The sequence below is a fragment of the Aspergillus pseudodeflectus genome, assembly GCF_044049435.1.
Source record: "Aspergillus pseudodeflectus strain CBS 756.74 chromosome Unknown BJX68scaffold_61, whole genome shotgun sequence".
NCBI lineage: Eukaryota > Fungi > Ascomycota > Eurotiomycetes > Eurotiales > Aspergillaceae > Aspergillus > Aspergillus pseudodeflectus.
Window position 1 is genome coordinate 26,099 of NW_027263837.1, and position 15,512 is coordinate 41,610.

Sequence of the window (15,512 nt, forward strand, 5' to 3'; positions counted from 1 at the left end):
AGACCCGACGGCGCAAGCCATTGGTCTAGATTGGCTGCCACCATGGCTCGAGCTCGTATTCGGCGAAGAAAGGTGCTGCCTGAGTCAGGGTCCGATCTTAAGCCTGCGGTTTGCTGAGTTCCCTTCTGTCTTTTCAAAACTTTCGCTTGATTCCGCAGCTCATGCCGAGCTTCGATTCGGGTACAGCAGCTCTCACGTTCACGATGGAGATGGAATATACGCAAGATGTGTCGCCAGGATTCCTCGTTCCTACTCCTTCCTTCCGCTACTCCCCAGTCCCCATCGCCAGCAGCGACCTTTCCAGCAAGACACCGACCCCGCCCGCGGAGCCAGTCTTGAAGGCGTCGACCCCTCAACCCCGAACAAATCGTGTTAAGCGACCGCATACAAAATCCCGAGGAGGATGTTTCAATTGCAAAAGTCGGAGGATCAAGGTACGCCGGCGGGGACCTCTCGCTGTGGCGGCGTCTAACGCGACAGGATAGTGTCAGGAAACAAAGCCGGCGTGCGCCAACTGCATACATAAAGATCTGGACTGTTTTTATCCGACCGATGCAGGTCAAGGACGAAGCCTGGTGGCGAGCCGGACACAGTCTCAGATACAGAGATCCTCGCACTCGGCATCGCCACGATCTGGAGAACTTTCGTCACCGAGTCCGGGGGCATGTCCAGTGTCAACAATGCCATTCACTGGAGACGATCTGCGGTTTTGGCACCACTTTCTCATCGACGCGCGGCCGCATCTTCCGTTTGGTAGTGAGGACGCCTGGTTATCTCGGGTACCCGCTTTTGCTCACGAAGTGTGTAGCCCCCAGCTCTTGCCGACAACTCTCTAATAAGCCATACAGTGCCCTGCCCTCCTTCACGCAATGCTCTCCCTCGGCGCCTCGCACTGCTCCTTAACCGCACCAAACGGAGCACAGTATGGCCCCGTCGCCATCGCCCATCGCGGAAAGGCCCTAAAGGCACTCAGTGCTGTACTCGCGAAAGGAGACGACAGTACCGTTGCCGAGATGGATGGCGCACTCGCAACTTGCTATACACTTACTTTCCAAGCGCATCACATGAGCGACGGTGTGGTCGACTTTGCTGTGATGGTCCGCGGTTGCGGCCTCGTCACGCAGTGGTATCTGCAGCAACGTCGCGACAGCGCCATATTCCCAATACAGTCAAATGACAACACGATACAAATGATCACGTCATGGCTACCGTGGGAGCCACAACATATCCAGGATGAGGACAAGATAATTTCATGCATCGCAGCCCTCGATAGTCTGCAGCCATTTCTACAGTCACCTGCCCACCACGCCTTCTATAACGCGCTCCGGCTCGCCTATCAAGCAATGGTCATGTCGCACCGGGATGCATTTACCCGGCTTTCGATGATCTACGTAACATGGGGACTAATGGACAACGTTGAGTTCCTTACCTTCATTGCGCCTGGAAATCACGTCTCCCGGGCACTGTTCGTACATTACATCCTCGTCGACTCGTTCCTGCTACCTGTCCACACGGAGATTGGCCGCGCGCGGAATCTCAAATACGGCGGAGGCCACTTTATGATTTATCGCTGGGCTGAAACGGTTTACGCGGGCTTGCCGGAGTCATTGCAGGAGTTGGTAGTCGACACGCTCAGGGTGCTCGCCGTGCATCTTCTTTCGGAAGTCGCTACGCATCGAGAGACTTTCCCGATGTGGCTGCATCATATTCCAGCGTTTATGGACTGGGCGCGCAAGCGGGTACTGCCGGATGAGATGGTGTTATATAATGTTGAATAGATATAGACTAACCCACTCCATTCTTTGCATCTTTTCATTGCACTTCTATGGCGTACACGACAACCAGGTTCTCGGTCTCTGCATATCAAGACTAGTACAGCTAGGCGTTATCTATCGCTTTGCTACGGAGTTATTGAAGATCGATCAACCAGGTGATGATTGAATGGTTGATAGTATGTCTATTCCGGCGTAAAACTGCTACAGACGATAGCTATAAACAGACGGCACTTCTAATACGTGATATAGGATGAGAAGCAAGAAGGAGAAAAAGAACAGCGCGCTCGCTATACCGATAAAAAAAAACCCGATGATTCCAGAAACAAAAGAGACTCCCATAACAGTATGCAACACCACTTAGACACCTCTCTTTTCCCGTTGTCCCTATCCTCCGCCCATGCGTCCCCACAAATACACTCCACTGACCCACGAAGCACATAGTACCAAGTGCGAAATATCCAATACCAAGTATCTACACACTGGGTAGATTCTGATGACGCTTCCTCCCCCTCCGCCGGGACCTGGACCTCTCCCTCATCCTCACGTCTTCTGGCAGATTCCGCGTCCGGTGGTTGTACAACCATGCACGCCCCTTCGACTCCCCGGCAAGATTCGCTGGCAACCATCGGGATGGGTGGTACCAACCCAGGACCATGAAGGCGATGAACATGGGGACAGCTTCGAGGACGTAGATGGGCCATTCGTTTGTCATGATGTAGGACTCGGTGCCCCAGGCGAATTCGATGAGGCGGAAGATGGATCGGACCTGGATGAGTTACCGTGGTTAGTATGGGTGCTTGAAGGGGTGGGAGAAGTGAGACTGCGTACCATGATGAAAAATCCCGCGATGTAGATACCACGTATGACTTTTACCATGCCGTCTTCCAGCTTCGGTCCACGGCGGCTCGAGGTGACATGGAACTTAATCACGACAATAAGGAAGACGGTAAACGTCGCGAGCTGCAGCGCCAATCCACCGATGAGGACACCAATCCCGATATCCAGCAATGTGCCCTCCCATTCACCCGAAGCCGAAATTCCACTTCCACCGCCTTGCGTCAGCATAGAGAGGATATCTAGGGTGACGAAGATCTTGGGTAGCCAAATCACTTTGATCCAGCCGTTTAGAACCCGGATTTCCTTCTCGTCGATACCTTCGGGCTGGACGGCGCGGATGATGCGGCTGAGCAAGATGTATAGCGAAGCACAGACGAACACCGGGGCAAGCACAATCATCGTCTGCGAGGTTGAGAAGAGGCCGATATCCTGGTGCGCTTGCGTGGATCCGGCACGTTGGCCGTAGCCATTGACTTCGGCTAGGGCGGCGATGAGGAGGGGAACAGAGTAGCTGAAGCGGAAGTATTTGTCGTTTCGATAGGCATGGTAGGAGATGTAGAGGTGGTAGAAGAAGGTACTAAGATAAATTGCGGCGAAGACTACGGCCGCGGCGAGGGACGGGTCGTAGAAGTAGAGACTCCAGTCATCTGGATCCTCGGGAGGGGATGCTTCCCGTCTGTCGAGATCAGAGAGGTCGATATACATGGTGCAAGTGTTGTATGATGTAGTCAAGTCAGTTTAAGGTTAACAATATTCCCTCAGTGATGAGCCCCATGGGATCGAGCAGCTGGTTATATACCGCAGGCCATGGCTGGTCCAGGCACGCTTTGCTTCTGCCTTAGATCTAAGCCTCCGTCGATCGCATTGTCGCATAGCTCGTTTAGGTGTTGACGCCGCTACGTCCAATAGACAACGAGCACATTGTGAAGAGGCGCTTGCAGCTATGCGAGAATGCGAGGCATGGCTTCGTTGTATAGTGACTCCCATGAAAGATCTTAGTTGTGATTGGTGCTCGTTTAGAATGCGAGCACAGCCTGGACCGAGACCCACAGAAGGAGCAGAATAACGAATGAGCGGTCGCCAAGGCGCTCGGCGGCCAATAGCGCGGCTCCTCGTTTCGTCCTTATTTTGCGAGCTTCAGCCCGAACAAAGTGCTAACGATGGGGCAGTGATGGTTGTCTGCGGTTACTTGAAGAGACGGCTGGACCCTTGAAACGAGAATGCGATGAATGCGATATACTCAAGCGCATTCACTGCCCCAGCCACTCAAGCAAAGAAGGAATCATCGCCACCGTGTGCCCACTCATGCTCATTCGAAACGAACATACGACACACCAGTTTCAATCAGTCAGGTGCTCATGTTGCTGGTCCTGATAGGAACTGCAGAGTCTGGAAGACAACATGCTGCTCTGAGGCGAGTCATTTCCTTTGTGTTTTCCCCCATCGAAACTACATGGGTCCGCAGCACCGAGTTCTGACGGTTCCTTTGCAAACTATTAGACAGCGGCATTGTACCTCGCATGTCATATTGTTCTCGAATATATTTGAATAAGTTATGACGAGCCAGAATCGCTGCATTTTAGCCCGAATGGCGTGACAGCCAGCGATCGGGCGCGCCATCGGTTACGCGCGAAAACCATGAAAACGACTGCGACAAACGGCATCGTTGAGACAAGGGCTGCATCTGGAGATTTGCGCTGCCAGTGACCGTCATACCGGACTCACACAGGTATAGCCGATTATTGACAGATGTCTGGGACAGCTTATGGTTAAGTGTTGCGGAAAGTGGCTGCTGAATTTCGAGGCAGCGGATCATCGGCTGGATCGTCGGCAGCAGAATTGGAGTAGATCGCACCCGCGTGCCGCATGCGACCACCACCATCGCACGAGAATGATATAAAGAGCCCCTCGCCGTCCCCGAATTGCAAACTCGTCCACTACAGAATTGAGAAAATGTCTACTAGAGCGACAACCACGACGTCTCTCCCCCTCGACCTTTTCCCCGACGGTCTAATCACTTCAGGCCAGCACCCACCTAACTATAATCTTGTGCGCCCCTACGAGGACTTTCCGAAAGAAATAACCGGTCCCACAGTGTGGCACGCTGCAGACTATGTCAACAACGAAGACAGCTGGACGCATTCCTTCACGGACGACGAAGTCACTGAAATTAGCGCGACGTCGGATGCCTTCATTGAGTCCGGAACGCCGCTGACGGGAATCACAAAGGCGCTTTTCCCTCTTCCTACTCTTGCGAAGCGGATGGATGCGCTGCGGGAGGACTTGCTGAATGGGAAAGGGTTCTTCCGGTTCCGCAATTTGCCTGTGCGACAGTGGGGATTGCACAAGTCGGCTGTCGCGTACATGGGCCTGGGTACGTACTTGGGATATTTCGTTAGTCAGAATGGGCGCGGGCATGTGCTGGGCCATGTCAAGGATCTTGGCGAAGATCCAACGCAGACGCATCGAGTACGGATTTACCGGACGAATGCCAGGTGAGCATTCACATACTCAAACCGGCAGAAGCTGAATGGGCGGGAATGTGACTGATAGGTGTATAGACAGTTCTTCCACACAGACGCTGGCGACTTTGTTGGCCTCCTATGCATTGCGAAATCCCTCTCAGGCGGCGAATCTGACATTGTCTCCACACACAACGTTTTCAATTACCTTCAAAAACACCATCCCGACGTCGTGCAAACTCTCGTCGACCCAATCTGGTACTTCGATCGTAAAGGCGAGGTATCCGAAGGCCAAGAGCAATGGTATCGTGGGGCCGTGATGTACCTCGAAAACACAGCAGACCGGCCACCCCGGGTGTACAACAAATTCGACCCGAACAACGTCACATCCCTATCGCGGTTCAATACTGGACCAGATGCGAAGATTCCGCCTCTCTCTGAGCAACAGAAGTATGCACTCGATGTCCTGGAACGCACGTGCAAGGAGCTCTCGCTGCACATGATCCTCGAGCCCGGTGACATCCAGTTCCTGCACAATCCACACATTTTCCATGCGCGAACGGCGTATACGGATTATCCGGCTGGGTCGCTTGATGAGGAAGGAAACCCGAGACCACAGAGACATCTCATGAGGCTTTGGCTGGCCGCGCCTGAGAGTGAAGGTGGCTGGAAGATACCATTTCCCGACTCAGATCACAAAAAGAGAGGCGGTGTCCAGGTTAACGATCAGCCGCCAAAGTGCCCGTTGGATGCGGAGTAAATGATGTATCGTCCATTCTGAGCCTGTATACATATCGGCATTCTATGCCCCGAATGGAAAGTGATGACTCCATAACCCGCCTGCTTCGGACCAATTGTTCTGTAGGCCCATTCCTCCAATCCACGGGTGGAGCCCAGTATGATCCAGCCCAGACCCAATTGTCGTTTCTGCAGGTTGCCACGTCCACCCCAGATCCGACGTGAAAAGCATCAGCTCATCTGCCTCAGTAAGTGTTGGCGGGGAAATATCATTCGCTACAGCGGAATTCCCTTCAATAGCGGAAGAAGTAGAAGCAATCCTTTCCGGTGCATGGCGCTCCGGAATCGTCCTACGAGCCATGCGGTATATCCTTAGTGGATTGAGCACGTAGTCCGGCGCACTCTGTGCGGGCGTTCCGGGTGGGCTCTGCCGTCCGGCGACGTCGTCGGGGTCTGGCGGATAGGGTTCGTCGGGAACGATGTTTGTGCTTCTGCTTTGATCCGCGATTTCAGCCTCTGAGCCAAGGCGGTGTAGCATTGTTTCTGCAGCGTGGGCCTAAAATGCTATCATTAATATTGCCTTCGGCCTTATGGTTAAAACAGGGGATAGATGGGTGCGCACCAGAGACTCCGAAGTCGCATTTAATGCTTGCATGGCTTTCAGAGCACGTATGTTGCTCTGGAGGTATGGAATAGTTTGAACGACTAGGTCCTTACTATCTTGTTCCCGAGGATCGATTAGCTGAGTGAGATAGTACAGCATAATTCGTGAACTGTCATAGGTGATGGTCGGCAGCCACGTGTCGGAGAGGTTGTGCGGCCCGTGACGCTCGGCTTTGCCGATAATGATGGTCAATTCCTTCGCAGCCCGGAAAAGCTTCCACCGCATGTCCTGAAGATACCCGCCCTGCTCTGGTGGGAAACCAATTGCGGAGCGAAGTTTGAAGAGCGCGGGAGCGCCAAGACGGTACAGGTCGCAGAGGGTCTGATGGTGAGAGCAATGAAGAAGGACGAGGGCTCCGAGCTGTGAGGATGCTTTGCGGGTGTATATCGTGGATTCGACAAACTGGAGGTTTGGCGGGAGAGAGTTGTACCAGTTGGTGCATGCCTGGTCGAGAATGGCGAACTCCGAGTTTGGAAGCCAGGGAGATATTGCAGTGTCAAGGTGTTTGATGTACCGGAGGACTTGTTTGCGGATCCGAATGTGCTGGATGAAGCAGGCCATTATGCCCATATTTTCTTCAGGATTTGGTGGAATAGAGTCTGGCCGGATGAAGCCGAGCAAACTACCACTCAGGGTGCGAGTGATGCAGGGAACCTCTTGAATAAATCTCCTTTCGTTGCAGGGTAGTTGGATCTTTATGTCCCGTTCTTCGATCAGGGTGAGTTGGTCAACTCCGCTTCCTAGGAGGGCGTCGGTCACGAAGCAGCTCCACATTAGGCGACGCCGCGCTTCTCGTTCGGGTACGGAGAGGTTGCGACCTGTTTCCTGACAGAGTACGTCGGTCGAATATTCCAGGTTGATTTGCAGAGCCTGTGCCATGCGTGCTGTGAGGCCGCCAAGCATAAACGCCTGTGCAAAGTTGTTTACTCGGAGTGCATAGTCGTAAAGGAGCTGGGTGGCCATGAGGTTGTCAATCGATATTTTGTCGAGTTCTTGGAGAATCATGCTGTATGCCTTCTCTGCCCAGCGGTGGCCAGCTCGCAGTATGAACTTTGGTGGAAGCGCCTGAGTGACGGTACTATATTCCAGGGCATAGAATCTAACTCGGTCAAACGACGAACAGGATGCCATGAGAATTGACTTACTGCGCGCCCAAAGCACAGATAATGTAGAGGAGGGCGGAGGGACTCGAGCTCGGACTTATTTCCTCATCAACTCTCCGCAGAAACGACGGTCTGTGAAGGAACGCAAAGCAACGTATTGGATGTATATGTGCGAAATAGTTCTCAACCAGTACCGAGACCTTCGCTTTATGCGGTAGGCAAGTCGATGTCAACCTACCACCGATCAGCTTTTCCAGGTATCGGTGGGGTGGGTTGGGTGCATGCTTACCATGTTAACGCCGGGGCTTCTGCCTCTCCTCCTCGCTGCGCCGAGTTTGCGCCCCTTGGATCATCGGCCGTGTGAGCGATGCCCGATACCGACGAGAGTCGCCGCCGCCAGGCCGGCTCTCCCCCATCTCCATACCGACATTCAGACGCTTTATCCCGGCATCTGGAGCACGCCGGTCGATCGCCAGAGCACTTAGCTCTGCCCACACGACATTCGGTACAGGATCGGAACGTTCGTCTTGATTTCGGGCGCGAGCTAGGCAGGGAAGGGGATAACTGTCTGTATCTGAAGCAATCTAGCTGGAGTCGTTCGCAATTGGCGCATCCGTTCGGTCGCTCGTCACATTTTACCTGCATTCAAAAAGAAGTCAGCGAGTTGTCACGGGTTGGATCGAGCGGGATATGCCACCTTACCTTTCGGGCTCGGCAGGTGTAGCAGCCTGTACGGGGTACAAATAGTGTGAGAAGTGATCCGGTAGACGTCCGGTGTGCTTACCAGATCGCGACCGTCTGTTCATCCGCCGAGTTGTCTCCATGACGGAGTTGTCAACGAAAGGCGGATCGTCGGCTGCGGGGTTATTGGCTCGATGTGCACGGGCCACATCTGGTGCGTGATTCTGTTGGAACAAGTTGGTCCCGTGTCACGTGCTCTTGGCCAGTTTCCCTCTCTCGCGGCTCACCTGCGCCCATCACAAAGTTTCTTAGATGGCTTCTTTCAATGTAGTCTTTCCCTTCATGTTCCTTCTGAGCCGTTTCCCTTCAGATCCTCTGTTTCTCCTTTTTACCTTCGCAGTAACATCGGACATCGCGCCAAGCCAAAATGCTGGAGAAAACTTTCCACTCCTACGGAGGACACAGCCGAGCGAGGCAAAACCACGCCCAGAACCGGCTCGACTATGCAAAGAGGCGGAACCGGATGAAGCCTTTCATCTGAGAAAAATAGCAAGTGTACCCAAGAGGGCAAATAATCCTCAATATGCAATATATACATGGCCATGGCGCGGACGAAAGAATATAAAAACAGGAAGTGAAACATTAAATACACGGCCAGACGCCAAAATAACAACCTCAGGAACCGCTCCTACTGCCTGTTCAACCACTCCTCGACCTTGCGCAATGAATAGGTATCATGTTTCTTCTCCGAGGTATAAAAATACTTCTCAAACCACCCGTGCGTCCCAAACGTGAGCAAATCCTTGGACCCAAATGGCGCGCACGAGCCAAAGTCAATAAGCACCGGTTCTGGTTGCGCACCTGCTGTCTCCCTTACCATGATGTTATTCGGGCAGATATCATTATGGGCGAGTCCTAGCGAGTGTATATGGCTAACAGCCCATTTGAGCTTCGCGATAAACCTCTTCTTGTTGAGGGTGCTGAACCCAGGCTGCGACACATACTGGCTGAGGTTGTACTCCAGGCGCTCGAAGACGAGGCCTGTGATGCGTTGGCGGTGCACGCGACAGCCATGGTACCGGATGATATTTGGATGCAAATGCGCCTTGGAGCCCGCAATTTTCTCCATGATCATTGCTTCGGCGAAGAGTTGGCGTGCTCGAGAGTTACTGCCGATAAAATCAAGGAAGTAGTAGTCCTCAAGGCTTGGGCACTTGACGTGGGTCATGGCAGGAATATAGCTCCCCGGCGCGGCGATGGTGAGGTGCGTGTCTTTAGGTTTGGGGACTTTCGGGAAGAGTCGGTCATCTGGGATGCGCTTCAAGAAGGCCTTCCGTGCGGCGAGTCTCGGTAACCGGCTTCTGTTGACACCCCAGAAGACTTGGTTGTCTTTTGAAATATAGAAAAAGGTGTCCAAGTCGCCTACAGGGAGACTGACGGTATGTTTGATAAGGTCTTGGTCGGATCGGATGAGGGCCTGGAGTGAGACCGGGATTTGCTCATCTTGCCGCTTGCGTTTCGCCCGTTTGGCGGGAGGCATCCTTCCAAGAGGTGTATGGAGGAATAGTGTGGTTAAGCGTATAATTAAGATCCTGGCGTCGTAGAAATATAATACTAAAAATGTCACTGGCGAAGCTTGGAGAGGGGTTCTTCCTATCTATATCCCCCCTCCCCCGAAAGACGCGATTATAATTAGAGTAACAAAGGGCACCGCACTGATTAATGATAGAGATACTCGGATGAGCCTGCACGCGCTCGAGGCAAGGTAAGGGATTTATTTTTGGAGCCTTCCTCGGCCTCTTTGTTCCAGGTTTACATGGCCCTTTGTCTCTGGTTGAGATCCCATGGTCTGTGTATATATCCCTTCTAGTGTAAGGACAAAAGGTGGCGGTTAGCCGGTAAACAATAGTTTGAAGACCAGAATATCTACCGATATGCATTGATTGTACGATAGCAACAGCAATTGTGACCTGCCTTGAATTGCTTTCAAGGTCGATCCTGCCACACGCCTGAATTTACGAAGAATATCAACCACACTCCCAGGGGCTGAACGTAAAAGGAGCTCAGCATTACTTCTATTACGCCTGTTTGCAAACTCCTCGCCGTGAAGGAAGCCAATGGTGTAGTTCCAAGGTTTTGTACAGCTCGTGGCCCTCTCCCCGCTTCCCTTCTTCTTCATCCCATCCTTCCATGTCTTTGAGTGATGCTTTGGGTCTCGCTGTCAGTGTGTAGACAGACTATTGCAGTGGTTCCTCACATGCGGAGCAGCAAAGGAAAGAGCGGACTGGAGACTGGGAGGGATTTCTTGTAGATGAAAACTTATTGCACATGTAGGACGTGATAGACAGCAACTAAGTTACGTATAGTATGGGTATAAATCTTGGTAAGCGGATGTTATGCACATATCTCGCGTTAGCAAGCCTGCGATATCATCTTACGAAACTCCGAAAACCTTCGGGCTCATCCGTTTGAGCCAACAGGTTTGAAGTTCGATACTGATCACACTGACCTGCAACGTAAATAGCTGTGGCCAGGAATGATCTCGTGCTTCGCAGTATAATCTCGACGGTTCTCGGCTCTTTCGACTTGGTCGCGCGCTTGCCTCCGATGGCGTCGCGATGGACGGGAGTGCATAGATGGACTTTTCAGTGTGCGGATTCGGAAGCGAATTCGTGAAACAAGCTCTCTCGCGCGGTGGCAAGGTTATTGCAAAACTGGGGTTTGACTTTCCATGTCCTATTCATTTTACGGAGGATGAGGTTCGTATCCACTCAGAGGAAAGCGAGGGGTGGAACGATGTCCAAGATTTTTGGAATTCAGTTTCACTTATTACTCCCCGGGATGGATGGACCCTTAAACACCTCTATAGTTATGCTCTGGCGCTCTTTTCGGAGTTGCGAGAAGCTGGCCTCAAATCTATGACAGGCAAGGAGAGAGAGGATTTCAAAAAGCAAACGCAGTGGGTTGTAAGGCCAGACTTGAAAAGTAGCAAATAGGCCTACCCCTTTCAGGTGGTGGGGAGACTTGCCTTCCAATAGCGATATCAATCATCAAAATCCCGATGGGATCACATCTCGAGCACTTCTGCATCTTCCTCTCCTGCGTTAAACTCATATTACATGACACAGGGGTCATATAGTGGTTCTGATGCACGTTATCCATCCTAGATATCGGGACTTGGCTCGCCATATTCAATTTGGGACCCCTTCTCCTCGTTCTTCAACGTGTCTCTCCATCACGATCTAGTGGACTTGACGTGTGGCGCCGACACGATCCCTTCTACGTACGATATGGGTCACTAAGGTCCAGTCTGCCGACGCAGCCTGTCTTGACGCATCCGATTCTGGGCGCCTCTCTATATCCATCGCTCCCCTCGAACAATTCTTACATGGGAGAATCTTTATCTGCTCCGGCGTACGGTTTCGGATCCTGCACCAGCCAAATGTCGAAGCCAAGGTGCGCTGGACGGGCTACCAAAACGATTAGAAGGATATTCACAACAGATGGGGACCGCTAGAACGGCACAAGTATTGATGCAAAACAACAATAGGACGAGAAGTCGTCGACAGTCTGGAACTAAGAAAGCCCTTCCTCACCCCAAATTAGTGGAGAAACTCCGGAAATACACATAACTAGGAGTGCGGAGACGGCAAGAAATTCGCACGAATAGACCTTGCTAGAGAATGATAAACTCATCTTCTACACCGACAAGAGCGCAATCAACGAGAAAGTTGGACCTACGGTTATGCAACACAATCCCAGCAAAACACGGCATATATTTCTGGGTCGGAAGAATGAGGCCTGTCCTCATGGCGGAACTCGTGGGAATTCAAATGGCGCTGAAGATGGCCCAACTCCAGGACCACTGAGAGGTGACGATTTTCTCGGACAGTTAGGCCGCCATACAGGCGATAGACGGGCCGCAAACTATGAGGCAGCAGATCATCAGCATGATCGTCAAGAAATGGGCCAGAACGAACGTCCGAATAAACACAATCTTCACGACCGGATTGCGAATCGCCGTGCCCCAATCGATACATTTGGACAGGAGAACCTTCAGGAAGAAAGTACCCAGCCAAGTGCTTGTTGTTTCGGCAGTTGAGCCGTATACTAGCTCCCGAGGCGTATAGCCCCAGCCCCAGCCCCAGCCCCACCCCAATATCCGCAGACCAGGGTCTAGAGTCTGGAATGCTGCTATTGGACCGGACCCCGGAAATTGTCAAGGAGTAAGGACCCGAGTGGATATGATGGGTTGCCAAGGTGGCCGAGGTGTCGAATGAGTCTTCGTTTCGGTTCAGGACAGCTTTGGCAGCTACCGAAGACATATTACCCGGTGGGGCTGAAGAGTCTCTGCTCCCTCGATATAGGTATCGTGTAGCCAACTCAGATCGTACTCGGGTAGCAAGGTTGACTTACTAGAGTGTACTCTTGAATCACAAACATCAATTTTCTGGATCAGCTGTGATAGGGTCTCAGCAGTACTTGCCGTCAGATGAATCGAGCCCCACCTGTTGTGACTTGTCAGCCACTGCCCAGACCCCCAGCAGACGATCGTATTCCCCCGCACTTTGACCTGTGAGCCGGGGAAGTGGCGGTAACTATCGAGCTGGGGACTTTAGCCGAAGTGATATATAACACAGCAACCCCCAGTCCATACCCTTTACACTGGCGAAGCTACTCAGACAGTGTTTTATTCCCGAGATCCTCCTGTATAGGATTTTTGCCATACTCATTCTGTTGTTGTTTCCAGATGTCGGAAGAGAAAGGAATCGTGGACCATGTGGAGGAGAGCAGGAGCCAGACTGAATCCCCGGCGGCATTGAAAGAGTACGCATTTCCTTTTCTTCTGTTTAATGTTCAGATTCAAGGACCTAATGCGTCAACCCGTGACAGCAATAACACCATGCCGCCCTTTGATACAGCAGCTGAAGCTCGCTTGCGGCGGAAGATAGACTTGTATATCGTCCCCACCGTCGCAGTAATTTACCTCTTCTGTTTCATTGACAGGGCCAATGTTGGTATGCTTCCTCAAACACATACATACCCGGGAGAACATGACGGAGCTGACAAGCACAGGTAACGCAAGACTCGCCGGCTTCGAAGCAGACCTCGGCATGACCGGGTACGACTACAACATCGTCCTCTCAGTCTTCTATATCTCGTACATCGCCTTCGAAATCCCGTCTAATATCGCATGCAAATGGCTCGGGCCAGGATGGTTTCTCCCCGCCCTGACTGTTGCTTTTGGCCTCTGCTCTGTTTTCACCGCGTTCGTGCAGACGATGGAAAGTGCAGCGGGCGTGCGTTTCTTACTTGGTATCTTCGAGGCGGGAATGATGCCGGGGATATCATATTATCTTTCCCGATGGTACAGAAAGCAAGAGCTTGCATTCCGGTTATCACTGTACCTCGTCATGGCTCCTCTCGCTGGCGCCTTTGGCGGGCTACTCGCTTCTGCAATCCTAACCCTTGACTCAGTCGGCCACCTCAAGACATGGCGGATGATCTTCGCCGTGGAGGGTATCATCACCATCGGCGTTGGACTAATCGCGTTTATAACACTAACCGACCGACCCGAGACAGCGCGGTGGCTCACGGCAGCAGAAAAAGACCTCGCTATCGCGCGCGTCCGCTCTGAATCCGAACACGCAGGCGTGCATGAAGTCCTTGACAAACTTGACAAGAAGAAACTCCTCCGTGGAATCTTCAACCCTATCACCCTAGCCACAGCCTGGATCATGCTCCTTACCTGTGTAACTGTGCAAGGGCTAGCTTTCTTCCTCCCAACAATCGTGCGAACAATAATTCCCGAAAAGAGCACAGTGCAGCAACAGCTTCAAACCGTCCCGCCGAATATTCTTGGGGCGGTATCAACACTGGTGGTTCCGTATCTAAGTAGTCGGCTTGATCGACGCACGCTTTTCTTTATCGTCACCCCGCTCTTCATGATGACAGGGTACATCATCTTCCTCGCAACAGAAGCAAACCAGAGCCGGGCGCGCTACGGTGCAACATTCCTCATCGCCATCGGCTCATTCCCTATAGGGGTCCTCTGTAACGCGCACGCAGCGGTAAACGTTGTCTCGGATACAGCGCGCGCCTCGTCAATCGGGACGGTGGTGATGATGGGGAATATTGGCGGGTTGATAGCGACGTGGTCATTTTTGCCCTTTGATGGGCCGGATTATCCGATTGGGAATGGATTGAATCTTGCTACGGGGGCGACTTGTTTGCTTACCGGGGTTGGGATGTTAATTTGGTCGCGGTGGGATAATAAGAGGCGCAAAGGGGTGGATGGGGATGTGAACGGGGTGCTGGATGGGTTGACTGCGAGGCAGGTGGAGGATTTGGAGTGGAGGCATCCGTTGTTTCAGTGGAGATTGTAGATAAGAGTATTTGCTGGATATATCAGTGGGAAGCGCCTTCGGCTTCCCATCTAAAAGACACAGAATGCTTTTCCCGAACCCTAACACGCCAAGATACGCTAAACCTATATTAACTTAGGGCCATCTGCGCTTCGTTTCAGACGGAATCATACAACATCGGACAGTCAGCCGAGCCACGTGAGCTGTAAAATGACTGAAGCTTTAATATGCCACGCCAAAAGTACAGTATGACGTAACCAAGAAGCAATGTGATAGCCACGGATCTTTCATTGTGCAAGGTTGACCATATTTGAAAGGCTTTTACAAGGACCTTGCAGTAGCCTACTACCTTTCTTTTAACATTTGATATGGATACATTTGCTATATTATAATGAAACTCAAATTGCCTCTTGGTGACCAGAAATACTCAGTCAACTTCGTTCAAGTCATGCCCTCGCATTCCAGATGAAATAGATCGAGAAGCCAAAAGAAGGGGTTGAGTTTCGAGGAAGGCTCTCAAAGGCGTTGCTGGTCGTATAGCACCCTGAGGCGGGTTAGGAGACTCTCCATTTCCAACGGCTTCAGTGATCACTAAATCTGGGGAGCAACTATGCTGCATGATGTCCCCTATAGGTCGAGTCGATTCTGCTTGGCCGGGAGCTTAGTGTTGATTAGTTGACGGCTCGGCCAATTCTTTCCAGCGCTGGAGAGAGAGAGCGGAGTTTCTGGTGTGCGGGTGAGAATGCCCAAGTAGTTTGCCACGAAGCTTAACACAATCTTCCATCAACACAAGAGCTTCGTGCATATTTCCTTGGGAATACAAAGTGTGAGCCAGGTTCGCCATGCTGGTCAGAGTATCAGGATGCTCTGGCCCTAGAACCCGACCA

General features: G+C 52.1%; 7 protein-coding genes across 7 annotated transcripts in view; 3 read left to right on the plus strand and 4 right to left on the minus strand.

Annotated features, from left to right (window-relative positions):
• Positions 1-203: 203 nt before the first annotated feature.
• On the plus strand, positions 204-1,778 carry BJX68DRAFT_258281 (Zn(II)2Cys6 transcription factor; the record flags this gene model as incomplete). Its single annotated transcript, XM_071043501.1, has 3 exons — positions 204-434; positions 486-800; positions 849-1,778. The coding sequence occupies 3 exons, from the start codon at positions 204-206 to the stop codon at positions 1,776-1,778; spliced, it is 1,476 nt and encodes a 491-aa protein (XP_070894289.1).
• A 135-nt stretch (positions 1,779-1,913) lies between these two features.
• On the minus strand, positions 1,914-3,361 carry BJX68DRAFT_181979 (RTA1 domain-containing protein). The gene is made up of 2 exons (XM_071037223.1): positions 2,604-3,361; positions 1,914-2,541 (listed from the first exon to the last, which is right to left on the minus strand). The coding sequence occupies exons 1-2, from the start codon at positions 3,315-3,317 to the stop codon at positions 2,248-2,250; spliced, it is 1,008 nt and encodes a 335-aa protein (XP_070894290.1). The 5' UTR covers positions 3,318-3,361; the 3' UTR covers positions 1,914-2,247.
• A 1,204-nt stretch (positions 3,362-4,565) lies between these two features.
• On the plus strand, positions 4,566-5,834 carry BJX68DRAFT_271374 (TauD/TfdA family dioxygenase; the record flags this gene model as incomplete). The annotated part of the gene is made up of 2 exons (XM_071046927.1): positions 4,566-5,107; positions 5,174-5,834. The coding sequence occupies 2 exons, from the start codon at positions 4,566-4,568 to the stop codon at positions 5,832-5,834; spliced, it is 1,203 nt and encodes a 400-aa protein (XP_070894291.1).
• A 42-nt stretch (positions 5,835-5,876) lies between these two features.
• BJX68DRAFT_258284 (Zn(II)2Cys6 transcription factor) lies at positions 5,877-8,673 on the minus strand (the record flags this gene model as incomplete). Its single annotated transcript, XM_071043502.1, has 5 exons — positions 5,877-6,368; positions 6,435-7,575; positions 7,622-7,813; positions 7,869-8,218; positions 8,653-8,673. The coding sequence occupies 5 exons, from the start codon at positions 8,671-8,673 to the stop codon at positions 5,877-5,879; spliced, it is 2,196 nt and encodes a 731-aa protein (XP_070894292.1).
• A 275-nt stretch (positions 8,674-8,948) lies between these two features.
• Positions 8,949-9,800, minus strand: BJX68DRAFT_271376 (kinase-like domain-containing protein; the record flags this gene model as incomplete). Its single annotated transcript, XM_071046928.1, has 1 exon — positions 8,949-9,800. One exon carries the CDS (start codon positions 9,798-9,800, stop codon positions 8,949-8,951), a length of 852 nt encoding a protein of 283 aa, XP_070894293.1.
• A 3,210-nt stretch (positions 9,801-13,010) lies between these two features.
• Positions 13,011-14,646, plus strand: BJX68DRAFT_278844 (major facilitator superfamily domain-containing protein; the record flags this gene model as incomplete). Its single annotated transcript, XM_071048612.1, has 3 exons — positions 13,011-13,087; positions 13,154-13,278; positions 13,337-14,646. 3 exons carry the CDS (start codon positions 13,011-13,013, stop codon positions 14,644-14,646), a joined length of 1,512 nt encoding a protein of 503 aa, XP_070894294.1.
• A 640-nt stretch (positions 14,647-15,286) lies between these two features.
• Positions 15,287-15,512, minus strand: part of BJX68DRAFT_258286 (purine and uridine phosphorylase) — a gene marked incomplete at both ends in the record, with an annotated part of 3,813 nt that continues 3,587 nt past the window's right edge. Inside the window, one exon of the mRNA XM_071043503.1 lies at positions 15,287-15,498. Coding sequence (XP_070894295.1) covers positions 15,287-15,498 — 212 coding nt within the window. The remainder of the gene's footprint in view (positions 15,499-15,512) is intronic.

What these genes read in the sequence shown, in the direction of transcription:
- BJX68DRAFT_181979 (XM_071037223.1), bottom strand. Translation starts at nt 3,317, where the DNA reads ATGTATATCGACCTCTCTGATCTCGACAGACGGGAAGCATCCCCTCCC. An exon ending in TCGCGGGATTTTTCATCATG is followed by an intron (nt 2,542 to 2,603) that starts GTACGCAGTCTC and finishes TAACTCATCCAG; the next exon opens with GTCCGATCCATCTTCCGCCT.